Source organism: Schizosaccharomyces cryophilus, assembly GCF_000004155.1.
Source record: "Schizosaccharomyces cryophilus OY26 unplaced genomic scaffold supercont4.1, whole genome shotgun sequence".
NCBI classification, from domain to species: Eukaryota; Fungi; Ascomycota; class Schizosaccharomycetes; order Schizosaccharomycetales; family Schizosaccharomycetaceae; genus Schizosaccharomyces; species Schizosaccharomyces cryophilus.
In genome coordinates, this window is record NW_013185624.1 from 1,903,704 (window position 1) to 1,924,149 (window position 20,446).

General features: G+C 37.4%; 9 protein-coding genes and 1 non-coding gene across 10 annotated transcripts; 7 read left to right on the forward strand and 3 right to left on the reverse strand.

Annotated features, from left to right (window-relative positions):
• Window positions 1–144: 144 nt before the first annotated feature.
• SPOG_02870 (18S rRNA dimethylase) lies at window positions 145–1,434 on the forward strand. Its single transcript, XM_013165531.1, has 2 exons — window positions 145–302; window positions 353–1,434. The coding sequence occupies exons 1-2, from the start codon at window positions 168–170 to the stop codon at window positions 1,139–1,141; spliced, it is 924 nt and encodes a 307-aa protein (XP_013020985.1). The 5' UTR covers window positions 145–167; the 3' UTR covers window positions 1,142–1,434.
• Window positions 1,435–1,565: 131 nt separating this feature from the next.
• On the forward strand, window positions 1,566–5,242 carry SPOG_02869 (exchange factor Cdc25p-like protein). Its single transcript, XM_013165530.1, has one exon. The coding sequence runs from the start codon at window positions 1,972–1,974 to the stop codon at window positions 4,855–4,857; it is 2,886 nt and encodes a 961-aa protein (XP_013020984.1). The 5' UTR covers window positions 1,566–1,971; the 3' UTR covers window positions 4,858–5,242.
• A 95-nt stretch (window positions 5,243–5,337) lies between these two features.
• On the forward strand, window positions 5,338–9,198 carry SPOG_02868 (DNA polymerase delta catalytic subunit Cdc6). The gene is made up of 2 exons (XM_013165529.1): window positions 5,338–5,837; window positions 5,919–9,198. Exons 1-2 carry the CDS (start codon window positions 5,639–5,641, stop codon window positions 8,942–8,944), a joined length of 3,225 nt encoding a protein of 1,074 aa, XP_013020983.1. The 5' UTR covers window positions 5,338–5,638; the 3' UTR covers window positions 8,945–9,198.
• On the reverse strand, window positions 8,370–11,052 carry SPOG_05396 (ribonuclease H Rnh1). Its single transcript, XM_013166632.1, has 2 exons — window positions 10,840–11,052; window positions 8,370–10,634 (listed from the first exon to the last, which is right to left on the reverse strand). The coding sequence occupies exons 1-2, from the start codon at window positions 10,911–10,913 to the stop codon at window positions 9,872–9,874; spliced, it is 837 nt and encodes a 278-aa protein (XP_013022086.1). The 5' UTR covers window positions 10,914–11,052; the 3' UTR covers window positions 8,370–9,871.
• Window positions 11,053–11,186: 134 nt separating this feature from the next.
• Window positions 11,187–12,643, forward strand: SPOG_02867 (GTPase Ypt1). The gene is made up of 5 exons (XM_013165528.1): window positions 11,187–11,255; window positions 11,431–11,554; window positions 11,605–11,652; window positions 11,745–11,841; window positions 11,885–12,643. The coding sequence occupies exons 1-5, from the start codon at window positions 11,245–11,247 to the stop codon at window positions 12,214–12,216; spliced, it is 612 nt and encodes a 203-aa protein (XP_013020982.1). The 5' UTR covers window positions 11,187–11,244; the 3' UTR covers window positions 12,217–12,643.
• A 30-nt stretch (window positions 12,644–12,673) lies between these two features.
• SPOG_02866 (optic atrophy 3 family protein) lies at window positions 12,674–14,184 on the forward strand. Its single transcript, XM_013165527.1, has 3 exons — window positions 12,674–13,229; window positions 13,286–13,443; window positions 13,540–14,184. Exons 1-3 carry the CDS (start codon window positions 13,122–13,124, stop codon window positions 13,976–13,978), a joined length of 705 nt encoding a protein of 234 aa, XP_013020981.1. The 5' UTR covers window positions 12,674–13,121; the 3' UTR covers window positions 13,979–14,184.
• Window positions 14,185–14,396: 212 nt separating this feature from the next.
• Window positions 14,397–16,690, forward strand: SPOG_02865 (ubiquitin carboxy terminal hydrolase Ubp9). Its single transcript, XM_013165526.1, has 4 exons — window positions 14,397–14,465; window positions 14,518–14,625; window positions 14,682–14,695; window positions 14,752–16,690. The coding sequence occupies exons 1-4, from the start codon at window positions 14,439–14,441 to the stop codon at window positions 16,352–16,354; spliced, it is 1,752 nt and encodes a 583-aa protein (XP_013020980.1). The 5' UTR covers window positions 14,397–14,438; the 3' UTR covers window positions 16,355–16,690.
• Window positions 16,601–18,444, reverse strand: SPOG_05395 (uncharacterized protein). The gene has a single exon (XM_013166631.1). It carries the CDS (start codon window positions 17,893–17,895, stop codon window positions 16,840–16,842), a length of 1,056 nt encoding a protein of 351 aa, XP_013022085.1. The 5' UTR covers window positions 17,896–18,444; the 3' UTR covers window positions 16,601–16,839.
• On the forward strand, window positions 18,404–18,518 carry SPOG_16157. The gene has a single exon (XR_001203068.1). It is a non-coding gene; the product is annotated as a 5S ribosomal RNA (ribosomal RNA).
• A 486-nt stretch (window positions 18,519–19,004) lies between these two features.
• SPOG_05725 (uncharacterized protein) lies at window positions 19,005–20,130 on the reverse strand (the record flags this gene model as incomplete). Its single annotated transcript, XM_013166694.1, has 2 exons — window positions 19,445–20,130; window positions 19,005–19,375 (listed from the first exon to the last, which is right to left on the reverse strand). The coding sequence occupies exons 1-2, from the start codon at window positions 19,896–19,898 to the stop codon at window positions 19,005–19,007; spliced, it is 825 nt and encodes a 274-aa protein (XP_013022148.1). The 5' UTR covers window positions 19,899–20,130.
• Between the last annotated feature and the right edge of the window lie 316 nt (window positions 20,131–20,446).

Below are 20,446 nucleotides of genomic sequence, written 5' to 3' on the forward strand. Positions count from 1 at the left end.
CGCACTAGCCAAAAATAGGGGGAAGTAGCAGTTCGATAAATTAAATAACGAAAGGCTAACCATTACGGTAAAAGAGTAGCGAGTCGTTTGGAAGTGCCCTATTCGAAGAGAAAAGACTCAAGCAAAAATTCAGAAAATAGCCTACTTGTATTGATATCCTTAGGACAATGGGAAAAGTACGTGTTCGTGCTAATAATGCAGTCTCTCAAGCAGAGGCTAGAAATACGGTTTTTAAATTTAATAAAGATTTTGGCCAGCACATCTTAAAGAATCCTCTTGTCGCACAAGGCATTGTTGACAAGGTATGAAGTAGAATTTTTAAAGAATTGGACGATTGCTAACTTTATTCTAGGCTGACTTGAAGCAATCAGATACAGTTCTTGAAGTTGGTCCCGGTACTGGTAACTTGACAGTGCGAATGCTCGAAAAGGCAAAAAAAGTCATCGCTGTGGAAATGGACCCTCGTATGGCAGCGGAGTTGACGAAACGTGTCCAAGGAACTCCTTATGAGAAGAAGTTACAAGTGATTATAGGCGATGTGGTTAAAACTGATCTTCCCTATTTCGATGTTTGTGTCTCTAACACTCCATACCAGATTTCTTCGCCTCTGGTTTTCAAACTGCTACAGCAGAAACCAGCTCCCCGATCTAGTATTCTAATGTTTCAGCGTGAGTTCGCCATGCGCTTGGTTGCTCGGCCTGGGGATGGTCTATACTGTCGTTTGTCTGCGAACGTTCAAATGTGGGCTCATGTAAAACACATTATGAAGGTTGGTAAAAACAATTTCCGACCTCCTCCTCTCGTAGAGTCTAGTGTCGTTCGTATTGAACCGAAGAACCCACCTCCTCCAATCTCGTTCGAGGAATGGGACGGTCTTTTGCGAATCATCTTTTTAAGAAAAAACAAAACTATAGGTGCCTGTTTCAAATCAGGGTCCGTATTAGAGTTGATGGAGAGGAATTATAGGACTTGGTGCTCTCAGAACGAACGAATGATTGAAGATAACTTTGATATCAAAGCTCTTATTGACCAAGTCCTTGCAAGCATTAATCTTCAGGATGCTCGTGGATCAAAGTGTGGTGAAACCGAGTTTTTGGCCCTATTGCATGGTTTTCATCAAGTTGGCATTCATTTTGCATAAACCATGGGAGTCGTCTTCTATTTATATTATTTTTTGGGGGTAACTGAGGATATTGGTAATTTGGTCGGAAGGTTACTAAAAAAGTTTTCATAGTTTTGTCTAATCGTTTGCTGTCTAGTAAATAATCTGTTGTGCAGTTTTGGAAAACGTCTTCGTTTGGATCATCGTTGCTTCATTTACCCAGTACTTATAAATCTCTCATGATTATCTTTTTGTAAGTTACTTGCATTAGCCCAGTTCATTTGATGAAATTGTTTTTGGCATGTACTTCTTTCTTCATATCACCAACCTCCATTGACATTTTTCTTCTTTTAATTTACCAAAAAAAAAGATTATATTTCATGAATAAATTTTCTAAATAGGGATGACCAGTAAGTTCCCCTAAACGTAATGAGAAAATATACTTATTCCCTATACATTCCATCGAACTGAACTTTCCTACCGACCACCACAGTTTGCACTAACCGAACTGTGAACTGAGGGTTTTAGGTTTGCTGGCTCCAAGGTTAGAGTAAATGAATAGCTAATCACTTATTCCTTACTTTCGTTTTCTTTTTTGGGATTGTTCGCTGTATTCGATTGTCTTTTTACATTCTTCTTTTCGAAGTAGTCGTTTGACTCATTTTTATCATTCAAGTTCCCTTTTTCAACAATAGAGAACGTTTTAAATTCTTTATAAATTATGCCTTAACAGCCAGTTGTCTCCCTTTTATACTTTTTGGCTGCTATTTCTGTTTTCGTTAAAATAACCTTTACCCTTAAGATTTTTTATTTCTCTGTTAGGTTTTTTTTTTTTGGATTGTTTTCGTGTGTATATTTAACCTTTAAGAATGAAAAAGAATCTGAGAAAGGTTAAGCTCAAATTGCAAAACCCTCTTCAGCTTGGTTTTAGTGATCAATCCAACTCCAAGCCGAACACTCCAGTTAGCTTAACATTTTCCTCTTCCGCCGCTTCTGCCTCTCCTTCTCCCTGTAGTAACGGCAATTTCTCTCCTGGTTTCCGTACAGACCCTTTTACAGTAGCGCACTTTGGATATGCTAACGAAGACTTTGGGTCACCTTCTCCCTCGGTTGATAGCCCCTTGAATTCTCCATCACTTCCAACTCCATCTTCCGATGACCGTAACCAATGTGGTACTTACTTTCATCCAGTTTCCAAGACGGAATCAGTCCGTTCACACAAAGGTTTGATTCGATCTGCATCAGATCCTTACTCCGTCGACGATTTTGCTGCCACTATGTTTCCAAATGACAAACTTCATACTTCTACGGTTCCGCAGTCCACAACATCTAATCGACCTACTCTCCGACCCTCCACCTCAATGTCGAGCTCGTCTTCTTTTCCTCAATATAATCCTGACTCTTCTTTTATGACGAGCATCTTACCCTTGTCAAGTGATCTGGCATTGCGTAAAAGTGAAGTATTGGATCTATATTCCCTTTACGAAAGAATCTCTTTTTTATTTTCTCACATCTTCCATTGCTTAAATTGCGCGGAACTAAAACACTTGCCTTTTTATGTAAATTCTGTCCAACGCGAGCTGTTTTCTCTATTCCATTCGACCGGAATTTTTTATCTCTTATTGCAAAATACATCTCGGGGTTCGGAAACAGGAAACTCATTTTTTGTCTTTTTTGAAAGGCTATTTCCTCACCTATCTCGTCTTGCTTTATTATCTGATTTAAAAAATGGAAATTTTACAATAGGAGTATTAATTCCGATGCTTGGTTCGTGTACTGAAAAGTTATTTTACATTTTACAGTCATTTATGATTACTTGTGCTAATAGTAGTTTCTTTCTGCAACATTACACAAATTCAATTGCTTTCGTCGAAGGTACCCCTTCTGCTGGAAATTGGTCTGGTAACGGATTGACTAATTCCACTAATTCCACTCGCTTTCTCTCGAGTGCAGCTACCCTTAGTAGCCTGGATACTTATTTATATTTCCTTTTTCAAAATTGCTCTGAATCTATGGAAAAGCTAAAGAGTCAAATTGTAAAAGTCGATGATGATCTTATTGATGATATTTGTTACTCTATAATTAATCAGTGTAAAGAGGTCCTTAATTATATCGAAAAGTGGGATTTATCTGCTGTATCGGAAATTTCTAATGAAAATATACTACAATCATTTTTTATTAAAAAACAGCTTTGCTATGACCTTACCGGTGAACTTGCTTGTTTTTTTCAAGAGTTAACCCTTGGAAACGTTGATAAGCAATCTATTGTTATGAGAATAACAGGTGTTGCTCTTAGCTTTCAACAGCTATTTGGGTACATGTATACAATGGTGAAAGGTGAAACATTTGCTAGTTTTGATAAAACGGACTTTTTGTGCAAGAAGTTTCAATCCTACTTTGTTGATGATTCATATGAACCTGAAGTGTCGGGATTATTTAAAAACGGTGATAATCCTTCTGAAATCTCTCGATCCTCTGGCTATACCGCCATTAGCAATAATAGCAAAGAAAGTTTTACTGTATGGAGGTGGTCTCGACGATTATCTACTCTTCTAGATGACATATCGGATGAACCGTTGATTTTCAACAACAACAAACTGAGAGGCGGAACTCTATCTTCACTTGTTAGCTATCTCATAGCTAATGTGCACATGGATAAGGAATTTCGACATGTTTTTTTATTAACTTATAAAAGTTTTGTAACAGCGAATGAGCTGCTCGCTTTATTAATTATGAAATTTCACAGTACAGTTCCTCTTGGAATTAGTGAGGATAAGTTGGCTATCTGGAAGAAAAAGGATCTGATCAAAAAGAAGAATATATGCACTGTTATCAATTTATGGGTACAAAAATACTTTGCGGAAGACTTGAACTCAAAAAGAGTTTTGGTTTGCTTATCTGAATTAAATGCGTTTGTTCGTGATTTTGTTATTCCTTCATTCCATATTGGAACTGTTATCCTCGAGGAGATTGATAATCTATGGAAGGAATCGGAGATTCCGGAACCAGTTAACCAAGTGGCTACTCTTGACGTATTTAGCTACAGCCCGAAGGATTTTGCAGTTCAAGTGACTATCATTGAATTTGATTGTTTCAAAAGTATTCCTACCTCTGAATGGATAAATAAGCGGTGGTTGGATCATAGATCTCGTAGTGCTATACGAGATTCTATTAACTTTTCCAACTGCTTTACCTTTTGGATAATTAATAGTATCCTTGACAGAAAAAATATTAAAGCAAGGGCTTTTGTGATATCTTATTTCATCCAAGTGGCATATGAGTGTTTGGCAGTTCATAATTTTTCTACTTTGATAGCTACTGTCTCAGCTTTAAACTCTGCTCCTGTTTACCGGTTGCGTGCTGCTTACAAGTTGGTTTCTTTGGAAGACACGAATAAACTGAAGGGCTTACAAGAAATCGTTGAAAGTAAGAGGAATTTCGTTGCTTATCGAACCTTAATTAAGCAGATTGAACTTCCTTGTGTACCTTTTCTCGGCGTCTTTTTGAGCGACCTTACATTTATAGATGAGGGAAATCCAGAAATTATTGACGGCTTTCCTCATTTAATTAATTTCAGCAAACGACAGCGTATTTCTAGTGTCGTTGATGAAATATGTTATTTCCAGTCTGTCTTTTATAATTTCGTTGAAAATGACAGATTTACAAATTCCATTCGCCAGCATTGCCAGAACGTGAATCAAGACCTATCTGATCTTTTTGATAAGTCTCTCTCGATAGAACCTCGTTGTTCATAGATTGTTTCCTTTGTTGGGATAATCGCTACATGGTTGGTTCCCTTCATCGTTTTGCTAATTACCATCAAAGGTACAACGTTGTCTTGCTTTTGCTTTTACACCATGTTGAACATTTTCAACAAAATCCATTTCATTTCCGTTTCAGACATCCATATTCCTTTCTCGTTTCTCTTCGGATTTGGTTTGGTTTGCTTTGCTTTGCAATTGTTAGTATATGTGAACTCTTTCGTTTCCCTTTTTTCCTTTCTTTTTTTGGCAAACTCTTTGCTTTATGTTCCGTCCTTACTAGTTTTTTGTTCATTATTTAATTTCCTTTTTGGGTTTTTGTTTATATATATTAGGAATGAAAACAATCTAGACTATTATCAATCTTTGTATTTTTGGCATTACTATTTCAAATCAACTTAAGAAATGCACGTATTCTAGTAATAATATTTAAAGCTCTGAAACAAAAAGAACAATATCTAACGACTTCCTACTGTTCTTTCGTTGGCTGTACTTTCAAAATCTCTCAACCGCAACTATCGCTATCCAGTAGTATTTTATTATTTAATAAATTGAATTGATACGTACTTTTAGCCTTAGCCATAAACAACATCAAAGCCGAAACAGAACAGCTCGATTTACTTATTAATTTTGCTAACGAAGGAGTAGTACGCTATACTGAAGGCAGCAATAAAAAAGTGTACACTTAATATTTACCGTCTTCTTCCCTTCCTAATACGTTGTTGTTACAGTCAGTTTTAAAAACTGAAAGACATTCAGGATAAATGACAGTAAAATGTCTAATAAGGAAAATTACCTGATGGGAAAGCAAAATGGTAGAACACCGTTGAAGAATGGTGAACTGGTAGAACCAAAAAGGCGCCGAACGGATTCAGTAGATGATTCAAATGAATCAAACTCTAAAGAAAAATCTTACACATTCCTTGATGAACTCAGTGAATATGCAATTGAGCTGGATCAAGATGTAGAAAAAGGTGAGTTTAGAGCAGGCAAAAAAGTAGCACAAAAAGCAACTGAAAGAAGCGTTTTGTTGATAAATACTAATAATGAAATAGCCACAAGAGATCAAAAATGGCAACGCCCTGCTCTATCGCCTCCCAATACTGAAAAGGATGATATATATTTCCAGCAAATCGATTGTGAAGAGTTTACCGAAGGGCCTGTCCCTTCTATCCGTTTGTTTGGAGTTACGGATCATGGTAACAGTATTTTAACACATGTAACTGGATTTCTTCCATATTTCTATATAAAGGCACCAGTAGGATTTCGGGTTGAAATGATTGAACATTTTTCTCGAGAATTGGATGCGGTTTGCAATGGAGGCGTAATCGATCATTGTACCATTGAAATGAAGGAAAATTTGTACGGTTTTCAAGGAAATGAAAAGTCACCTTTCATCAAGATTTACGTTACAGACCCTCGACTAGTATCTCGTGCTCGAAATGTATTCGAACGAAACGAAATAAACTATGAAGGCTTATTTCCCACGTCTGTCATGACTTTTGAAAGTAACACGCAATATCTTATGCGTTTTATGATTGACTGTAATGTGGCCGGTATGAGCTGGATTCAATTACCAGCTGGAAAGTACCAATTTCGATACCAAAATTGTGTCTCAAATTGCCAGATTGAAGCCTGGATCCATTATAAAGACCTAATAAGTCTTCCTGCAGAAGGTGAATGGTTAAAAATGGCTCCTCTTCGTATTTTGAGTTTTGATATTGAATGCGCTGGCCGTAAAGGTATCTTCCCTGAACCGTCTATTGATCCCGTAATCCAGATTGCTAACATTGTTACTCAATATGGCGACAAAGATCCGTTTGTTCGAAACGTATTTTGTGTGGATACTTGCTCTCAGATAGTAGGCACCCATGTCTTTGAGTTTCAGAGTCAATCAGAAATGCTTTTAGAGTGGTCAAAGTTCGTTCGCGAGGTTGATCCAGATGTCATGATTGGTTACAATATCAGTAACTTTGATTTCCCTTATCTACTTGAACGTGCTAAAACTTTGCGCGTTCACAACTTTCCTTTACTTGGTCGAGTAAAAAATTACTATACCGTCGCCAAAGATACCACGTTTTCAAGTAAAGCTTACGGTACTCGTGAAAGTAAGTCCATCCAAATTCCCGGAAGACTTCAACTTGATTTGCTTCAAGTCATGCAGCGTGACTTCAAGTTAAGATCCTATTCTCTGAATGCTGTTTGTGCTCAATTTTTAGGGGAGCAGAAAGAAGATGTTCATCATTCTATTATTACTGACTTACACAATGGTACTGCCGATTCGAGAAGACGTTTAGCTATCTATTGTTTAAAGGATGCATACCTTCCTCAACGACTTATGGATAAGTTAATGTGTTTTGTTAACTATACAGAAATGGCAAGAGTTACTGGTGTCCCATTTAACTATCTATTGGCTCGTGGTCAACAAGTTAAAGTGATTTCACAATTGTTCCGCAAAGCACTTCAGCATGACCTTGTGGTTCCAAATATCAGAGTTAATGGAACGGATGAGCAGTACGAGGGTGCTACTGTCATTGAACCCATAAAGGGATACTATGATTCACCAATCGCCACTTTGGATTTTAGCTCTCTATACCCCTCTATTATGCAGGCCCATAATCTTTGCTATACTACAATATTAGATCCGAATACTGCTAAGTCCCTAAATTTAAAACCAAATCAGGACTATTCGATTACTCCTAATGGGGACTACTTTGTAAAACCTGAAGTGCGTAAGGGATTGCTCCCGATTATTTTGGCAGATTTGTTAAATGCTCGTAAAAGAGCAAAAGCAGACTTAAAGAATGAAACAGATCCTTTCAAAAAAGCTGTTTTGGATGGTCGTCAGTTGGCTTTAAAGGTTAGTGCAAACTCTGTTTATGGATTTACCGGAGCTACTAATGGTCGACTTCCATGCCTGGCAATTTCTTCATCGGTTACATCTTATGGTCGTCAAATGATTGAAAAAACTAAAGAGGTTGTTGAAGCTCATTACCGTATGGAGAACGGCTATTCGCATGATGCTGTGGTTATTTATGGTGATACAGATTCCGTTATGGTCAAATTTGGCGTTAAAACACTACCCGAAGCTATGAAATTGGGAGAAGAAGCAGCTAATTATGTCTCCAACCATTTTATTGACCCCATTAAATTAGAATTCGAAAAGGTTTATTTTCCTTATCTTTTAATTTCAAAGAAAAGATATGCAGGCTTATTCTGGACTCGCACGGACACGTTTGACAAAATGGATTCGAAAGGTATTGAGACTGTTCGTCGTGATAATTGTCCTCTGGTTTCATATGTAATTGATACAGCCTTGCGGAAAATGTTGATTGATCAAGACGTAGAAGGAGCTCAAGAGTTTACGAAAGGCGTTATATCCGACCTTCTCCAAAATAAAGTTGATATGTCACAGCTTGTGATCACAAAAGCTCTTTCTAAAACGGATTATGCTGCTAAGCAAGCTCATGTTGAATTGGCTGAGCGTATGCGTAAAAGAGATGCAGGTTCAGCACCTGCAATTGGAGATCGTGTTGCTTATGTTATTATCAAAGGTGCGCAAGGTGATCAATTTTACATGCGCTCTGAAGATCCCATCTACGTATTGGAAAATAACATTCCCATCGATGCAAAGTATTATTTAGAAAACCAACTTTCGAAACCTCTACTTCGTATTTTTGAGCCTATTTTAGGAGAAAAGGCTAGTTCTTTGCTTCATGGAGATCACACAAGGACTATTTCGGTTGCAGCGCCTAGCGTTGGCGGAATCATGAAGTTCGCTGTTAAAGTTGAGACATGTTTAGGGTGCAAAGCTCCAATAAAAAAGAGTAAAGCGGCATTATGCGACAATTGTCTGAACCGATCAGCCGAATTATACCAACGCCAGATCGGGCAAGTCAATGATTTAGAAATCAGGTTTGCTAGATTATGGACGCAGTGCCAAAGATGTCAAGGAAGCATGCACCAAGACGTTATCTGTTCAAGTAGAGATTGTCCTATCTTCTACATGAGGATTGCCGAATTCAAAAAGCTTAAACAATCGGTTGATGTGCTCCAGCGGTTTGATGAGATGTCTTGGTAAATATAATTATTTATTCCTACTAATAATGTCTCAGTGTGATAATGAACCGCTTTTCTCTCTTTTAAGTCTTAAATAAATAATATATCAACGGGAATGAAATTAGTTATACTTTTGGTTTAGTGTCTTTTTGTATGTATATCATTAAAAAATAAAGAAAACGCAAAAGTTACTAAAACTCAACTTAAGCATACCTTACAAATTCAAGCCTGAATAGAACTCATAACCAAAAGCTTATGATAGTGAATAGAACAAAGACTAAATATATGGGTAGACGATTGTACAAGCATGCTTGATTCTTTCAACATGGATAACTCGATACATCAACATAGACGGACGACCTCTAAATGCCAAGTCGTAAAAATAGGCGACATTGATAGATCACTATCTAGTCATGAAGAGTTTAAGGAGTGCCACATAACACAATCCATGTCAAACCTAACCTTGTAGTTGAGACTGTCATGCAGATATTCTAAATTAAATCTTGTCATCATTAGGATTTCTCATCTTTACGCTATAAGCCTCATCCTTGCACTAAACGCTCGAAATTTAGTATGCCATGGTCGCATAAACTGCTTACTCTCAGTTTGTGATTATTGTCAATCATCAATCCCAACATGAACCATACTGCATTCATTGCTTGTATGTCTTGACGAAATTACCAGTGAGTAATATTAGAGCAGGAAAAAAGCGATAACAAGCGAGCTAGGGAACGGTAATAGTAAAATCAAGGTACATTACTATTTTAATTGAACAGATACTTATTTCTCGAATAATCGCATCACTTTTTCATCAGAACCATGTATAAAAGAAAGCATTCAAAAATATGAAATGAACCTTAAGTAGGTGTAAATACACGAAGGAAAAGTTTATTAGATAAGTGGTAATTTCACCCGAAAGGCCGCAATGCAACACTTTGCACCCATATACTCATAAAGAAGCAGCTTTTCGAGCCAGAAGATCAGCCTGCTGATTTCCATAGTCTGTGCTATGACCTTCTACGTACTCCAGTTCCACATTCCTGTCTTCCATAAGACGAGAGGCACGAGTGATCAAGTCAACGTTCTTAACAGGAGTCGAAGAACTAGTCATATAATTTGTTTTTTCCCACTTCTTGTTCCATACGGTTAAAGCCTGGATGGCGTATTTGCTATCTGCACGAATAATAACATCACCACTCGTATTTTCTAAGGCATGAATTATTGCTTGAAGTTCTGCTCGATTGTTTGTTTGTTCGCCTATAATAAGTCGTTCGGAAAGATTCCTTGGGTCTCCTGGTCCAAAGTATACACCACAACCAGCAGCAGCACCAAATTTTCCGTTTCCTAAACTTGATCCATCAGTGTAAACAATTTCAGGATTGGAAGCGCCGGTCTTTTTATGATACGGAGAAGGAACAGAGGGCCTTGAAGGAGAATATGGTTTTGCCAAAGAAGTATGCTTTGTAGAAGACTCGTTTTCAGAGGATAAGCCATTTTTATTGGAAGAATAAGAAGGCTTTTGAGAATAAGAGTAAGGGGAATACGAGGGACGACTAGGACGAGACTTGCTATATGACGATGCGGTCAAAGATGGATTCAACGGACTGCTATTGCAACCTTCTGATTTACAAAACGCTTTGGCTTCTTCTAATGTTTTGAACTTTTTATAGCGACTATTAGCATATCCAGAAACGTTGGGAACAGTATCATCCCTAATAAGTTAGTTTTTTTATCGGAATGGTAAATGATTCATTTAGAGAAAGGCAGAAGAACAGGGAGATATTAAAAAAGCCTTCATGTTTGACTTGCGGTTCCATCAAGAGCAGGTTCTCAAGGCACAAAACTAGTTGAGAAGGGAGAAAAGAAAGTTTTTATAAAATCATTGTTCTAAAGACTTGAATTCTTTAAACTTCTTACCAAGAGTTAAAAATTCCAGTTTTACGTCCACGAGCGACGGCATAGTAAGCAGGCTCTGCTCTACTTTTTCCCATGTCTTTCAATCCTGCGATCAAGACACGATTCTTTAGAAAATCTTGAAATTTCAATGGTAAATTAGCAGTAAATACTGCTACACATTCACGCCAAGCAGTAGTTTTTGTACAGCTGCAGTTGAGAATTGCGAGCTATCCTATTGCTTCTTTGCGCTTCATTAAGTGGTAATTAGAGCTTGCGAAAACCTCGAAAACAATACGCTAAAATAGCATTCCGAAATTGTGTGGATTTCGTAATAAAAGATTTCCGGGTTCGTTAAACAAAGATTCAACCTTCGTATGCAGCATTAAGGCCTTAGTTTCAGACCGTCTCCATAACAGTACAACTAAGATGAATCCAGAGTAGTAAGTGAAATGCGCGTTTTACTTCTTGAAAGGACAATAAATAGCTGACAAACAATAGAGTAATGATGGAATATATAAAGGAAATCTCGATTGAGCTTGATTTGGCTGCGTAATGAAACACCGAGATTTCCAGAGAAAGAGAAAATACAGAACGAAGACTAATTTCGTGTAGATACGACTATCTCTTTAAGCTTTTACTTATTGGTGACTCTGGCGTAGGAAAGAGCTGTCTTCTCTTACGATTTGCAGATGATACTTACACCGAGTCATACATTTCTACCATTGGCGTTGATTTCGTATGTTTACTGGAGCGTTTCATGCGTCAACTTAAAGTTAACACATGTAGAAAATTCGTACTATCGAACTAGAAGGAAAGACTGTCAAACTTCAGATTGTATGTGCTGTCACGCGGATGGGGATATTGAGTTTGTCGAAATTTGCAGAATTTGCTAACCAGAGCACCCTACTGGTGGGTGCGTTTTGTAGTGGGATACAGCTGGCCAGGAACGTTTCCGTACGATTACAAGCTCTTATTACCGCGGTGCTCACGGTATCATTATCGTTTATGATGTTACAGATCAGGGTATGTTGGAGTTGACGCAGGAGAAAAGCTAATACTTTTCTAGACTCTTTCAGCAATGTCAAACAATGGTTACAGGAAATTGACAGATACGCCGTTGAAGGTGTCAATCGATTGTTAGTCGGTAATAAATCAGACATGACTGATAAAAAGGTTGTCGAGTACACCGTCGCCAAGGAATTTGCAGACAGCCTGAGCATTCCTTTCCTTGAAACATCTGCTAAGGATTCCACCAATGTGGAACAGGCTTTCTTAACCATGGCTCGACAAATCAAAGAGCGCATGGGAAACACTGCCTTTACCTCCTCAAACGCCAAATCTAGTGTCAAGGTTGGTCAAGGTACTAACGTTTCTCAAGGCTCAAGTAGTTGCTGTTAATGTATAAAGCGTTTAAGATACGTACTAATTGACCTCTCCCACTCTGGCGTGTTTATATGTTCTATTTGTATTAATGATACTCATTGGAAGATTCTATCTGCTGCGATGGCAATACTTTCCTTAAATAATAAAGTATCTAAAGGCTAGTGTTGAAACTATTACATGGCCTTATTACTTGACGCATTCGATGGGCTTCTCCCTTCAGCAGCTACCTTAACCAAGGTATTAACAAATGTGTTTATGACTAGCAGCTTGCTTTTTCCTATTAATTGGAAATTTTTCGTTTTTTAAATCCTACAATGCTATATACTCTATATGTATCAAGTAACCCATCCTATAGCTATATCTCTCTTTAGACCTATGAAGCGGAATATCACTGTTAATTAGAAGACATTTGTAGATTAAGAAGAATTAGATTTGATGCATTTTCAATTCATATAAAAGCTATCCATCTTCTGGTCGCAAGTAAACATTTTTTGCTAGCGTTCCTTTCCAAGCCAGCTTCTAAGTGACGAAGCTAACAGTAGCAAGGCAAAGCATTTTCATTATCTAGAATTTTAATTACGTTCAACCTACTTTACTTGGTTTATAACAGCAAGATACTAGCTACTGCGGATCGCACTTGCTTAGTACTATGGTAAGGTCTGAAGACATCCGTCCTCCATCATTTGAAGAAATTGAAGAACCACTTGCGACTTTCCCGATTCCACTGTGAATCAACTAACTTTCTTTTATCTTCAATTTTATTGAATAATTTACTATCTTTATAGAGAATCTAATAGCATTTACATACACGCTGGTGTCTTTTCAGGAACAAAAGGTTATCTCAAAATCCTTCCCAACCTGCTACTCACAACAGTCTAGTATCCTATTTTAAGAATTGGGTTAAAAGAACATCAGTGGAAATGTCTTCATTAGCTCTAAAAATTGGAAGTTTACTAGTTCGGACGCTGTCAAAACCTATAGCAAATACAATAAAAGCGCAAGCAAAAGAACATAAGACATTCCGAAAGGTACAATATTCAGTATATTATTAAGAAGGTAATCGTCTAACTCAGACTCATTCTAGGTTTGTATCGACTTTGCACAAATGATGCATCGAGCTGAATTTCGAATTATGGGAGCCAATCGTGCCCGCAGTGGTCAAATGAATGTTCGTGTTCGTCCACTAAATGATGCGAAAGCGGTGGACGCCGGAGCAAATTTTCTTTCTGAAACATTCGTATTGTAAGTAACGAGGGTTCTGGTATTTAAAAAAGATATCTCCATGCTGCAAATTCATCATTGCAAAAGATTTTCAGACGTTACTGACATTTGTTCTAGTACGGTTGCTGGCGGAGCTATTCTCTTTGAAACTTGGAGAGCAAGACGAAAAGAAAAGAATCGGCGCGACAATGTAGCTGAGGCAATTTTTGGACTTCAGCAAGAAATCATTCGCATACATGGTATATTGGAAAAACAAGTATTAGAAAAAAAGTCCAAGAGCGCCAAAGAGGAGGGGAACAATGATCATACGGAGGAGGATTTTAAAGAACTTCACAAAATAATGCATGCAGTGGAACAGGAGCTGCATGGCTTGACTTCCACAGAGACAGAGGATTCTAAAAAAACGAAGAATGATATTTCAGATCAGGGCTCTGATAGCCTCACATCCGCGCCCAGCGTATCTAAAAATCCACCTGTTCCAGAATCCAATCATCCATCAACGAATCCATCCTCTATCGCTCACCCTCAACCTTCCAAAAACCCGTCAAGTTCATGATAAAGCAGTTTCTTATTGATTTCTGACATTTCACGGTTTTATACCCCTGATATCTTATTTACTGCATACCAATTCTTCTTCTCGTTTATATTATTGTTTGATATTCGCTATTTCTATTCCCATCTCTCGAGTTTTAGCTAACGCAAATTTTGATTTTAATTGTATATAATTTCTGTACTTTTCCTCATGCTGTATCGTTGGAAAGTAAGTTCTTGCCATAACAAGTTGAAACAGTCACCCAAGAAAGTGAAAAGAATCTTTTACAAACTTTATCCACTCTACTGTTGAACCTGTTTCTTTCAAACAAACGCGATTTATCATCTTTAGTCTTGTGTAATATATCTTATTAAAGCGTTTCTATTTTTTTATACAGTGATCTTTACTGAAGATACCTGGGTTAAGGTAATTGTGTCTCATACGCAAATTCTGATTTTTACCGTTTAAAGGTCAATTCAGAGAAATGTCATTTCGAAAATGGATGGGAATGGTAATTATATTAAAAGAAATTTTAGAAACGAATATTATATTAACAAAACTAGAGTTCTGGGAATTCTGCTGAACGGCGAAAGAGCATGTTGGAATTGGAACAATTAAAGCAACCATTAGTCCCTGAATCATTTACCGATCGGTTTTTTGGACTAACAAATGTAAGCTTTAAGAGGAATTGCCGTCTATAAAGCGTGTTTACTAACTTTACATCTAGTATGGCAATACTTGGTATGTTGAGAACGATTAAGTTAGGAAAAAGAGGACAAAGCCTCTAACCTTCATAGTTATGTAAGTTCTGTACTTGTGTCTTTATATCATATAAAGCCGTTTCGTGATAGTCTGAATGCTTTTCCAATGCCGAGTGTTCCACCAAATTGCAAAAGCGTCTGTGTAAAATCGAATGGATCAGAGTCATCAGGATCTAATTCTTGGTATTCCTCTTCTCGTAAAAAGAACGGTGACTTGAAGAAGCAGCCGTCCCCTGTTAATTTTAATGGATGCGGTTGTGTAGATATTTCAATGGCTGGAGCAGACGTTGGTTCAAAACATCAAATTCAAGTTAATAATACTAGTTATGCAAACTATGGAATGGAAGAAAATGTTTATACTAGCTTGAAAGATCTATATGCATGCGTCAGTTCCTGCGAGTGTCGATACGGCGTGTGCAGTCCAGAGAGATTTATCCAAATCCTGCGTCGCGATAATGAATCCTTTCGTAGTACCAGACAACAGGATGCACACGAGTTTTTAAACTTTCTTCTGAATTCTATAACCGAGGTTCTGGATGAATATTACAGAAATCACCCTGAAGTTCCTCACTCAAAGTGGATCCACTCTTTATTTGAGGGCACGCTGACCAGTGAAACAAAGTGTCTTACTTGTGAAAATATTACTTCAAGGGATGAAAGCTTTTTGGACCTCAGTATCGACATTGAAGAATATTCCTCTGTGACATCTTGTTTACGTTCTTTCTCTGCTTCTGAGATGCTTTGTGCCAAAAACAAGTTTCATTGTGACGTTTGCAAGAATCTGCAGGAGGCAGAGAAACGTATGAAAATTAAGAAATTACCAAAGATACTTGCTTTGCATCTTAAACGTTTCAAGTACAATGAATCTCAAGAGGTACACGACAAACTGTTTCATACCGTCGTATTCACCAACGAAATGAGACTATTCAATACGACAGATGATAATGAGGATGCTGAAAAGCTCTACTCTTTGTCCGCCATAATTGTCCACGTCGGCGGTGGCTCTCACCATGGTCACTATGTATCAATTGTTCGCACACGATCTAGTGGATGGGTACTATTTGATGATGAGAAAGTAACTCCTGTTAATGAATCTTATTTGCAAAGGTTTTTTGGTGACCAACCTGGGCAAGCAACCGCATATGTTCTTTTTTTTACAGCAGCTGAGGAATTTGAAGACTATCAAGATACTACGAATGATGAGACATTGCCGTATCCTATTTCTATTCCAAATCAAGCCAGTAGCGAAAGTACGGATATGAATAATACGCCAGCTACACCCAAATCGGTTTCAACGCTTGCTCATGGTGATTTGGATCCTATGGTAACCTCCTATTCCTCCCAATACTCACAAAAAGCTGATAGAGATTTTCATTTTCCATTCAGTCCTGATCTAAGCTCGTCTATGGAATCTGAGCGTAACCATCCGAAATCAGCGGAGGCTTCTCCCAAATTTTTGAAACGAGAAAGCAAATCGCTTTTTCCTTCTTTAAGTCGAAGCAAAAGTCATAAAGTTTTATTTTCTTCGCAAAACAACTCCCCTAAAGATACTACGACTCGTGATAACAAGCATTTCATTGAACATGATGTGAAGCATCCATTTCCTTTTCAACTCTCAAAAACAAAAATGAAAAGATGAAGTCACGCTAGATTTGTTGGAATCCTAGTTGATCCTTTTGCGCTTTCCTTTTTGATTTTCTTTGTATTTGTACTCCCTAATTTCATGTAATTTTTACTAATCATTCGTTTACGGTTTGCTTCTTTAGTTATACTTTTATTCGTCATTTGAATTTTGCTTAGCTTCAATGTGTATTGGGCTATTGGTTTTATTTTTTCATCATCCTTTGGTGAAATTGATCTACTATTCTCTGAGATTGTTTGTGTAGTAATTAATGCCGGATTGTTTCACTTTTTTATTCTGCAAGGGGCGCTAAAAGACCTAGCTAGTAAGTATCATCTTTTATTAAACAACGTCAATGGAACTATGCTATAAGTGAAGGCTTTTGCAAGATGTTGTAGTATAATTAAACCAAAAAGATTTTAAGGCATACAAAGTATTCATTGAAGAAATTCAATTCAATTATTAAATCCCTAGAAATAATAACAATTCCCTTTTTGAAGGTATTAGTCGTGCGTCTGAAGAAAGTAACGATATTTCTGTAGATACATGTACAAATTAGGATCACCATTTTTTTGTTGAAGTTCATAATCTGATAATAGCTCAATAGCCTGGTAAGCGTCTCCTTTCGAAATCATTGGCAACGTTAATTCTTCTTCGTCTGTTTCAAATTCTCGATCCCCGAAAATTTCAAATGCGAATTGACTAATGATATCCTCCGAACTATCCATTCCCATTTCTTCGATTGGATTAATGAAATTCTGAATGTTAATGGCCGCTTGAGGATCAAGCTTTGTCAACAATTCACGTATCCTATCGTCGAGGCTAAATGGTTCACGTATATCCCGTTCGTCTTTTTTCGTTTTCGTTAATGCGAACATGCCAGAGTTTGAAAAGCAATCTTCTATAAGGTTTGGAGACAAGTTGGAGTTCCATGCTTCGTTGATCCATTGTACAGCTATAAACAAGTTGATCTTGTTATAAGGATTTAATTCAGATTCTTTGTGACTGATGAGAAAATTCAGCCAGCTAATTCGGTATAGAGATTTCAAGTTATAAATAATACCCAGCTCAAATGGGTTTCGAATATTCATAGAATTATTAGGCAGCATAATAATGATTGTGTTATTTAGGTCATTTCCTGATAATCTTATGTTTTCTATCGCTCGTCCGTGAGCGATGAAATTGTCTAGTAAGAGCAAAACCTTTCTCCCTTCCATTCTTGCATCAAACCATCGAAGCCATTCTTCCATTATAGATGTTGTCATTAATGCTCTTCCTGTACATCTCCATTTTATATTTAGATTTTCTGGATGAATCTTAAAGTTCTTGAAGGCTCTAGGAAGATTGGAATAGCCTATAACCCATAATGGCAATTTTTCGGTACCTGATGCATTGCAACAGGCGGTAACAGTAACTCTAGCTTTGTCACGACGAATCCCACGAACTTGTTCATTTTTTACTTTCTTTGAAGGACCGAGTTTCCAAAATAAACCGATTTCATCCACGACGAATACATCTTTTTCTGGAAGTTGATTTGTTAAGTCTTGTACGAGGACCATTATACCAGTATATATAGAAAAAAAAAGGAAGAAAGAAAAGCTTATTCACTTGCTATTGCTACTAGAGTGCTTTTAGAAAAAGTTTTCGTTATAAACAGTTATATTGTAGCTAAATAACACTTCCCTTTTTCCTCCATTTACTTTTTTTTAAAAAATTAGCTAAGCAAAAATTGAAGAATTCAATTTTTAAAGCTGCTGCTTTCTTAATTATTGCAAAGAGCGGTTTGTTTCCTTCTCTAAGTTCCGCACTAATGATGATGGGTCGGTCAATGAGTAAGAATACCATATACGGACCAAGGTTAACTTGAGCTGGGGAAATGAACACCAAATCTTAGTACATCCGTGAGAATAGTGTTTAGCTCTTAAATACTTCATGTGCCTAAGTGATTGAACGATAAACGATGAAAATTTCGACTTATTGTTTACTCTGTTTTCATTCAGCAATCGGTTCCAATGTCTGTTTCTCTTTATAACTTTAGATAGAATATACAACACTTGTCACATGTCTACGGCCATACCTAGGCGAAAACACCAGTTCCCGTCCGATCACTGCAGTTAAGCGTCTGAGGGCCTCGTTAGTACTATGGTTGGAGACAACATGGGAATCCGGGGTGCTGTAGGCTTTTCTTTTGTTGCTCTTTACTTTTTTCATTTTGCTTTTCTTTTTTAATACGTCTACTACTGTTGCTTGCAACCGTTTTCTCGATAGAATTTTTGCAAGCTGTTCCTTTACAAGTGACAAAAGACTAATTACAAGTTCAATGAAAAGAAATGAAACGATCGTATTCAATTGCAATTAAGAATAAGAATAATAGGAATAATCATCATTAAGAACGTAGGATGATGCCAATGATCTCAGATTACGGTTCCTTTCAATGCGCGGATTGTATGCATGCCTTTCTATTGTCCATTTTTCTTCGTCATTTCCAATTCATGTTGGTACAAGGATAAGTTCGTAGTCAAAATAAAGTGTAAAGGCGCTTAACAAAGGCAAAGGAGTAAATCTTCCTCGAAATAAACCGCTTGTAATGTTCTCTTTTTCCACTTAGTGACTTTCGATCGGAAGAGTTAAGACTCATGAGAAAAGAAAAGAAACGTAACAAATAGCATTAACTTTGAGTGGTAGGATTGCTCTGCAGCTCTATTTCTTCGTTCGTAGTTGTCGGCGGAGGAGCTAGTGTATCATCCCTTTGTTGATATCTGGGCAGCGTAGGCGAACCGGTGTTTTCAGCTGAGCGCTTAAATTCCATTCCAAGGCCAAAAACAGTAATGTTATAAAAGCCCCAGCACAAAAGACCAACGACAAAAACTCCAGCAGCTCCAATACCTCCAATTAAGACTGCAACTACGACTGCAACACCTCCAATTAAGACTGCAACTACGACTGCAACACCTCCAATAAAGACTGCAACTACGACTGCAACACCTAATATAACCTGTGCAATAGTTCTTGCTACTTTGACAGCGAATGAAGAAGAATCTACTTTTTGTTAGCAAACATAACGGCATCTTTCTTTTGTTTTCTGTTTATCAAAAATGCTTCACTTACAATAAAATAGACCAAACAAGCTTGTCCATATCACAAGCAAAGGGCCTAAAGGTGCAAGAAGGGCCCAACTTAATTTATCGTCCGAATATACTTGTTCCAGCCAAGAAAGAAGTTTGAAACAGTATGAAATTGCTAATGTACACATCAACGAAAAAAATAATGTTGAAGGTAGACGCTGGCTTTCATCAATAATGACAAGATTATCAGAAAAGCGAAGGGAAAGTTGTTTCAACACTTCCTCATAGCTTTTCTTTATCAAGGCGATGGAATTTTGTGATCCATTCCTGGGCGTTTTTTTGCTATGTTTGGCTTTGACAGAAGTTGAATTGGAAGGGTTCTTTATGTCTTTTGGTGTATCCAAACAAAGACCCTTCTCTAAATCAGCACTGTAAACATTAGCATGGTTGTACGCAGGAGGGTCACTTGAATCCAGTTTCAGCTCCTTTTCCGACATCCTAAAAATAAATAAAGAGAGATTTCAATGAATAATTAGCAAAAGAGCGTCAAATAAAAGCTGTCGATCCGTATTCGATGCAAAATTTCGCAAACGCAAAACTCATCAGAAGTAGCAGCCAAAACTAAAGAAGCTCTACCTGGTCATTCCAAAAGCACAAAATGGAAGTCAAAATCAGCCCAATTGGCAGGAATTGAAGAAATAAAAAGTTGGCTCCAGCAAGAAATTTCGCATCACTTACGCAACATTTTTGCTCAGGATAATGATGGGTTCAGTTACGCTATCTCTTATAGCGATTATTGTTAATAAATCGTTGAAGATACGTTTGAGTCACAAGGAACAAATAACAAGTTTCGCTAGTTTCGCGTTTGTTTACATAGCAGATCTCACTTTTCTGTGAACTGTTAACAACTTTTTACTTGAAAGTGAGCTACTAATTTCTCGTTGTACTTAATTTATTCACACAGAAGAAGTAACAAACAAAACATGGAAACTGCAGACGCATTAGCTAACTGCTTTTCATTAGACAATTGAATAACAGCCTACAA

Excerpts from the sequence above, each read along its gene's own strand:
- SPOG_02870 (XM_013165531.1), top strand. The coding sequence starts at position 168 with ATGGGAAAAGTACGTGTTCGTGCTAATAATGCAGTCTCTCAAGCAGAG. Across the intron at positions 303-352 it reads CACAAGGCATTGTTGACAAG|GCTGACTTGAAGCAATCAGA; the intron begins GTATGAAGTAGA and ends ACTTTATTCTAG.
- SPOG_02869 (XM_013165530.1), top strand. The coding sequence starts at position 1,972 with ATGAAAAAGAATCTGAGAAAGGTTAAGCTCAAATTGCAAAACCCTCTT.
- SPOG_02868 (XM_013165529.1), top strand. The coding sequence starts at position 5,639 with ATGTCTAATAAGGAAAATTACCTGATGGGAAAGCAAAATGGTAGAACA. Across the intron at positions 5,838-5,918 it reads GGATCAAGATGTAGAAAAAG|CCACAAGAGATCAAAAATGG; the intron begins GTGAGTTTAGAG and ends ATAATGAAATAG.
- SPOG_05396 (XM_013166632.1), bottom strand. The coding sequence starts at position 10,913 with ATGGGAAAAAGTAGAGCAGAGCCTGCTTACTATGCCGTCGCTCGTGGA. Across the intron at positions 10,635-10,839 it reads ACTGGAATTTTTAACTCTTG|GGATGATACTGTTCCCAACG; the intron begins GTAAGAAGTTTA and ends CTAACTTATTAG.
- SPOG_02867 (XM_013165528.1), top strand. Across the intron at positions 11,555-11,604 it reads CTACCATTGGCGTTGATTTC|AAAATTCGTACTATCGAACT; the intron begins GTATGTTTACTG and ends TAACACATGTAG. Across the intron at positions 11,653-11,744 it reads AGACTGTCAAACTTCAGATT|TGGGATACAGCTGGCCAGGA; the intron begins GTATGTGCTGTC and ends TGCGTTTTGTAG.
- SPOG_02866 (XM_013165527.1), top strand. The coding sequence starts at position 13,122 with ATGTCTTCATTAGCTCTAAAAATTGGAAGTTTACTAGTTCGGACGCTG. Across the intron at positions 13,230-13,285 it reads AACATAAGACATTCCGAAAG|GTTTGTATCGACTTTGCACA; the intron begins GTACAATATTCA and ends GACTCATTCTAG. Across the intron at positions 13,444-13,539 it reads CTTTCTGAAACATTCGTATT|TACGGTTGCTGGCGGAGCTA; the intron begins GTAAGTAACGAG and ends CATTTGTTCTAG.
- SPOG_02865 (XM_013165526.1), top strand. The coding sequence starts at position 14,439 with ATGTCATTTCGAAAATGGATGGGAATG. Across the intron at positions 14,466-14,517 it reads TTCGAAAATGGATGGGAATG|AGTTCTGGGAATTCTGCTGA; the intron begins GTAATTATATTA and ends TAACAAAACTAG.
- SPOG_05395 (XM_013166631.1), bottom strand. The coding sequence starts at position 17,895 with ATGGTCCTCGTACAAGACTTAACAAATCAACTTCCAGAAAAAGATGTA.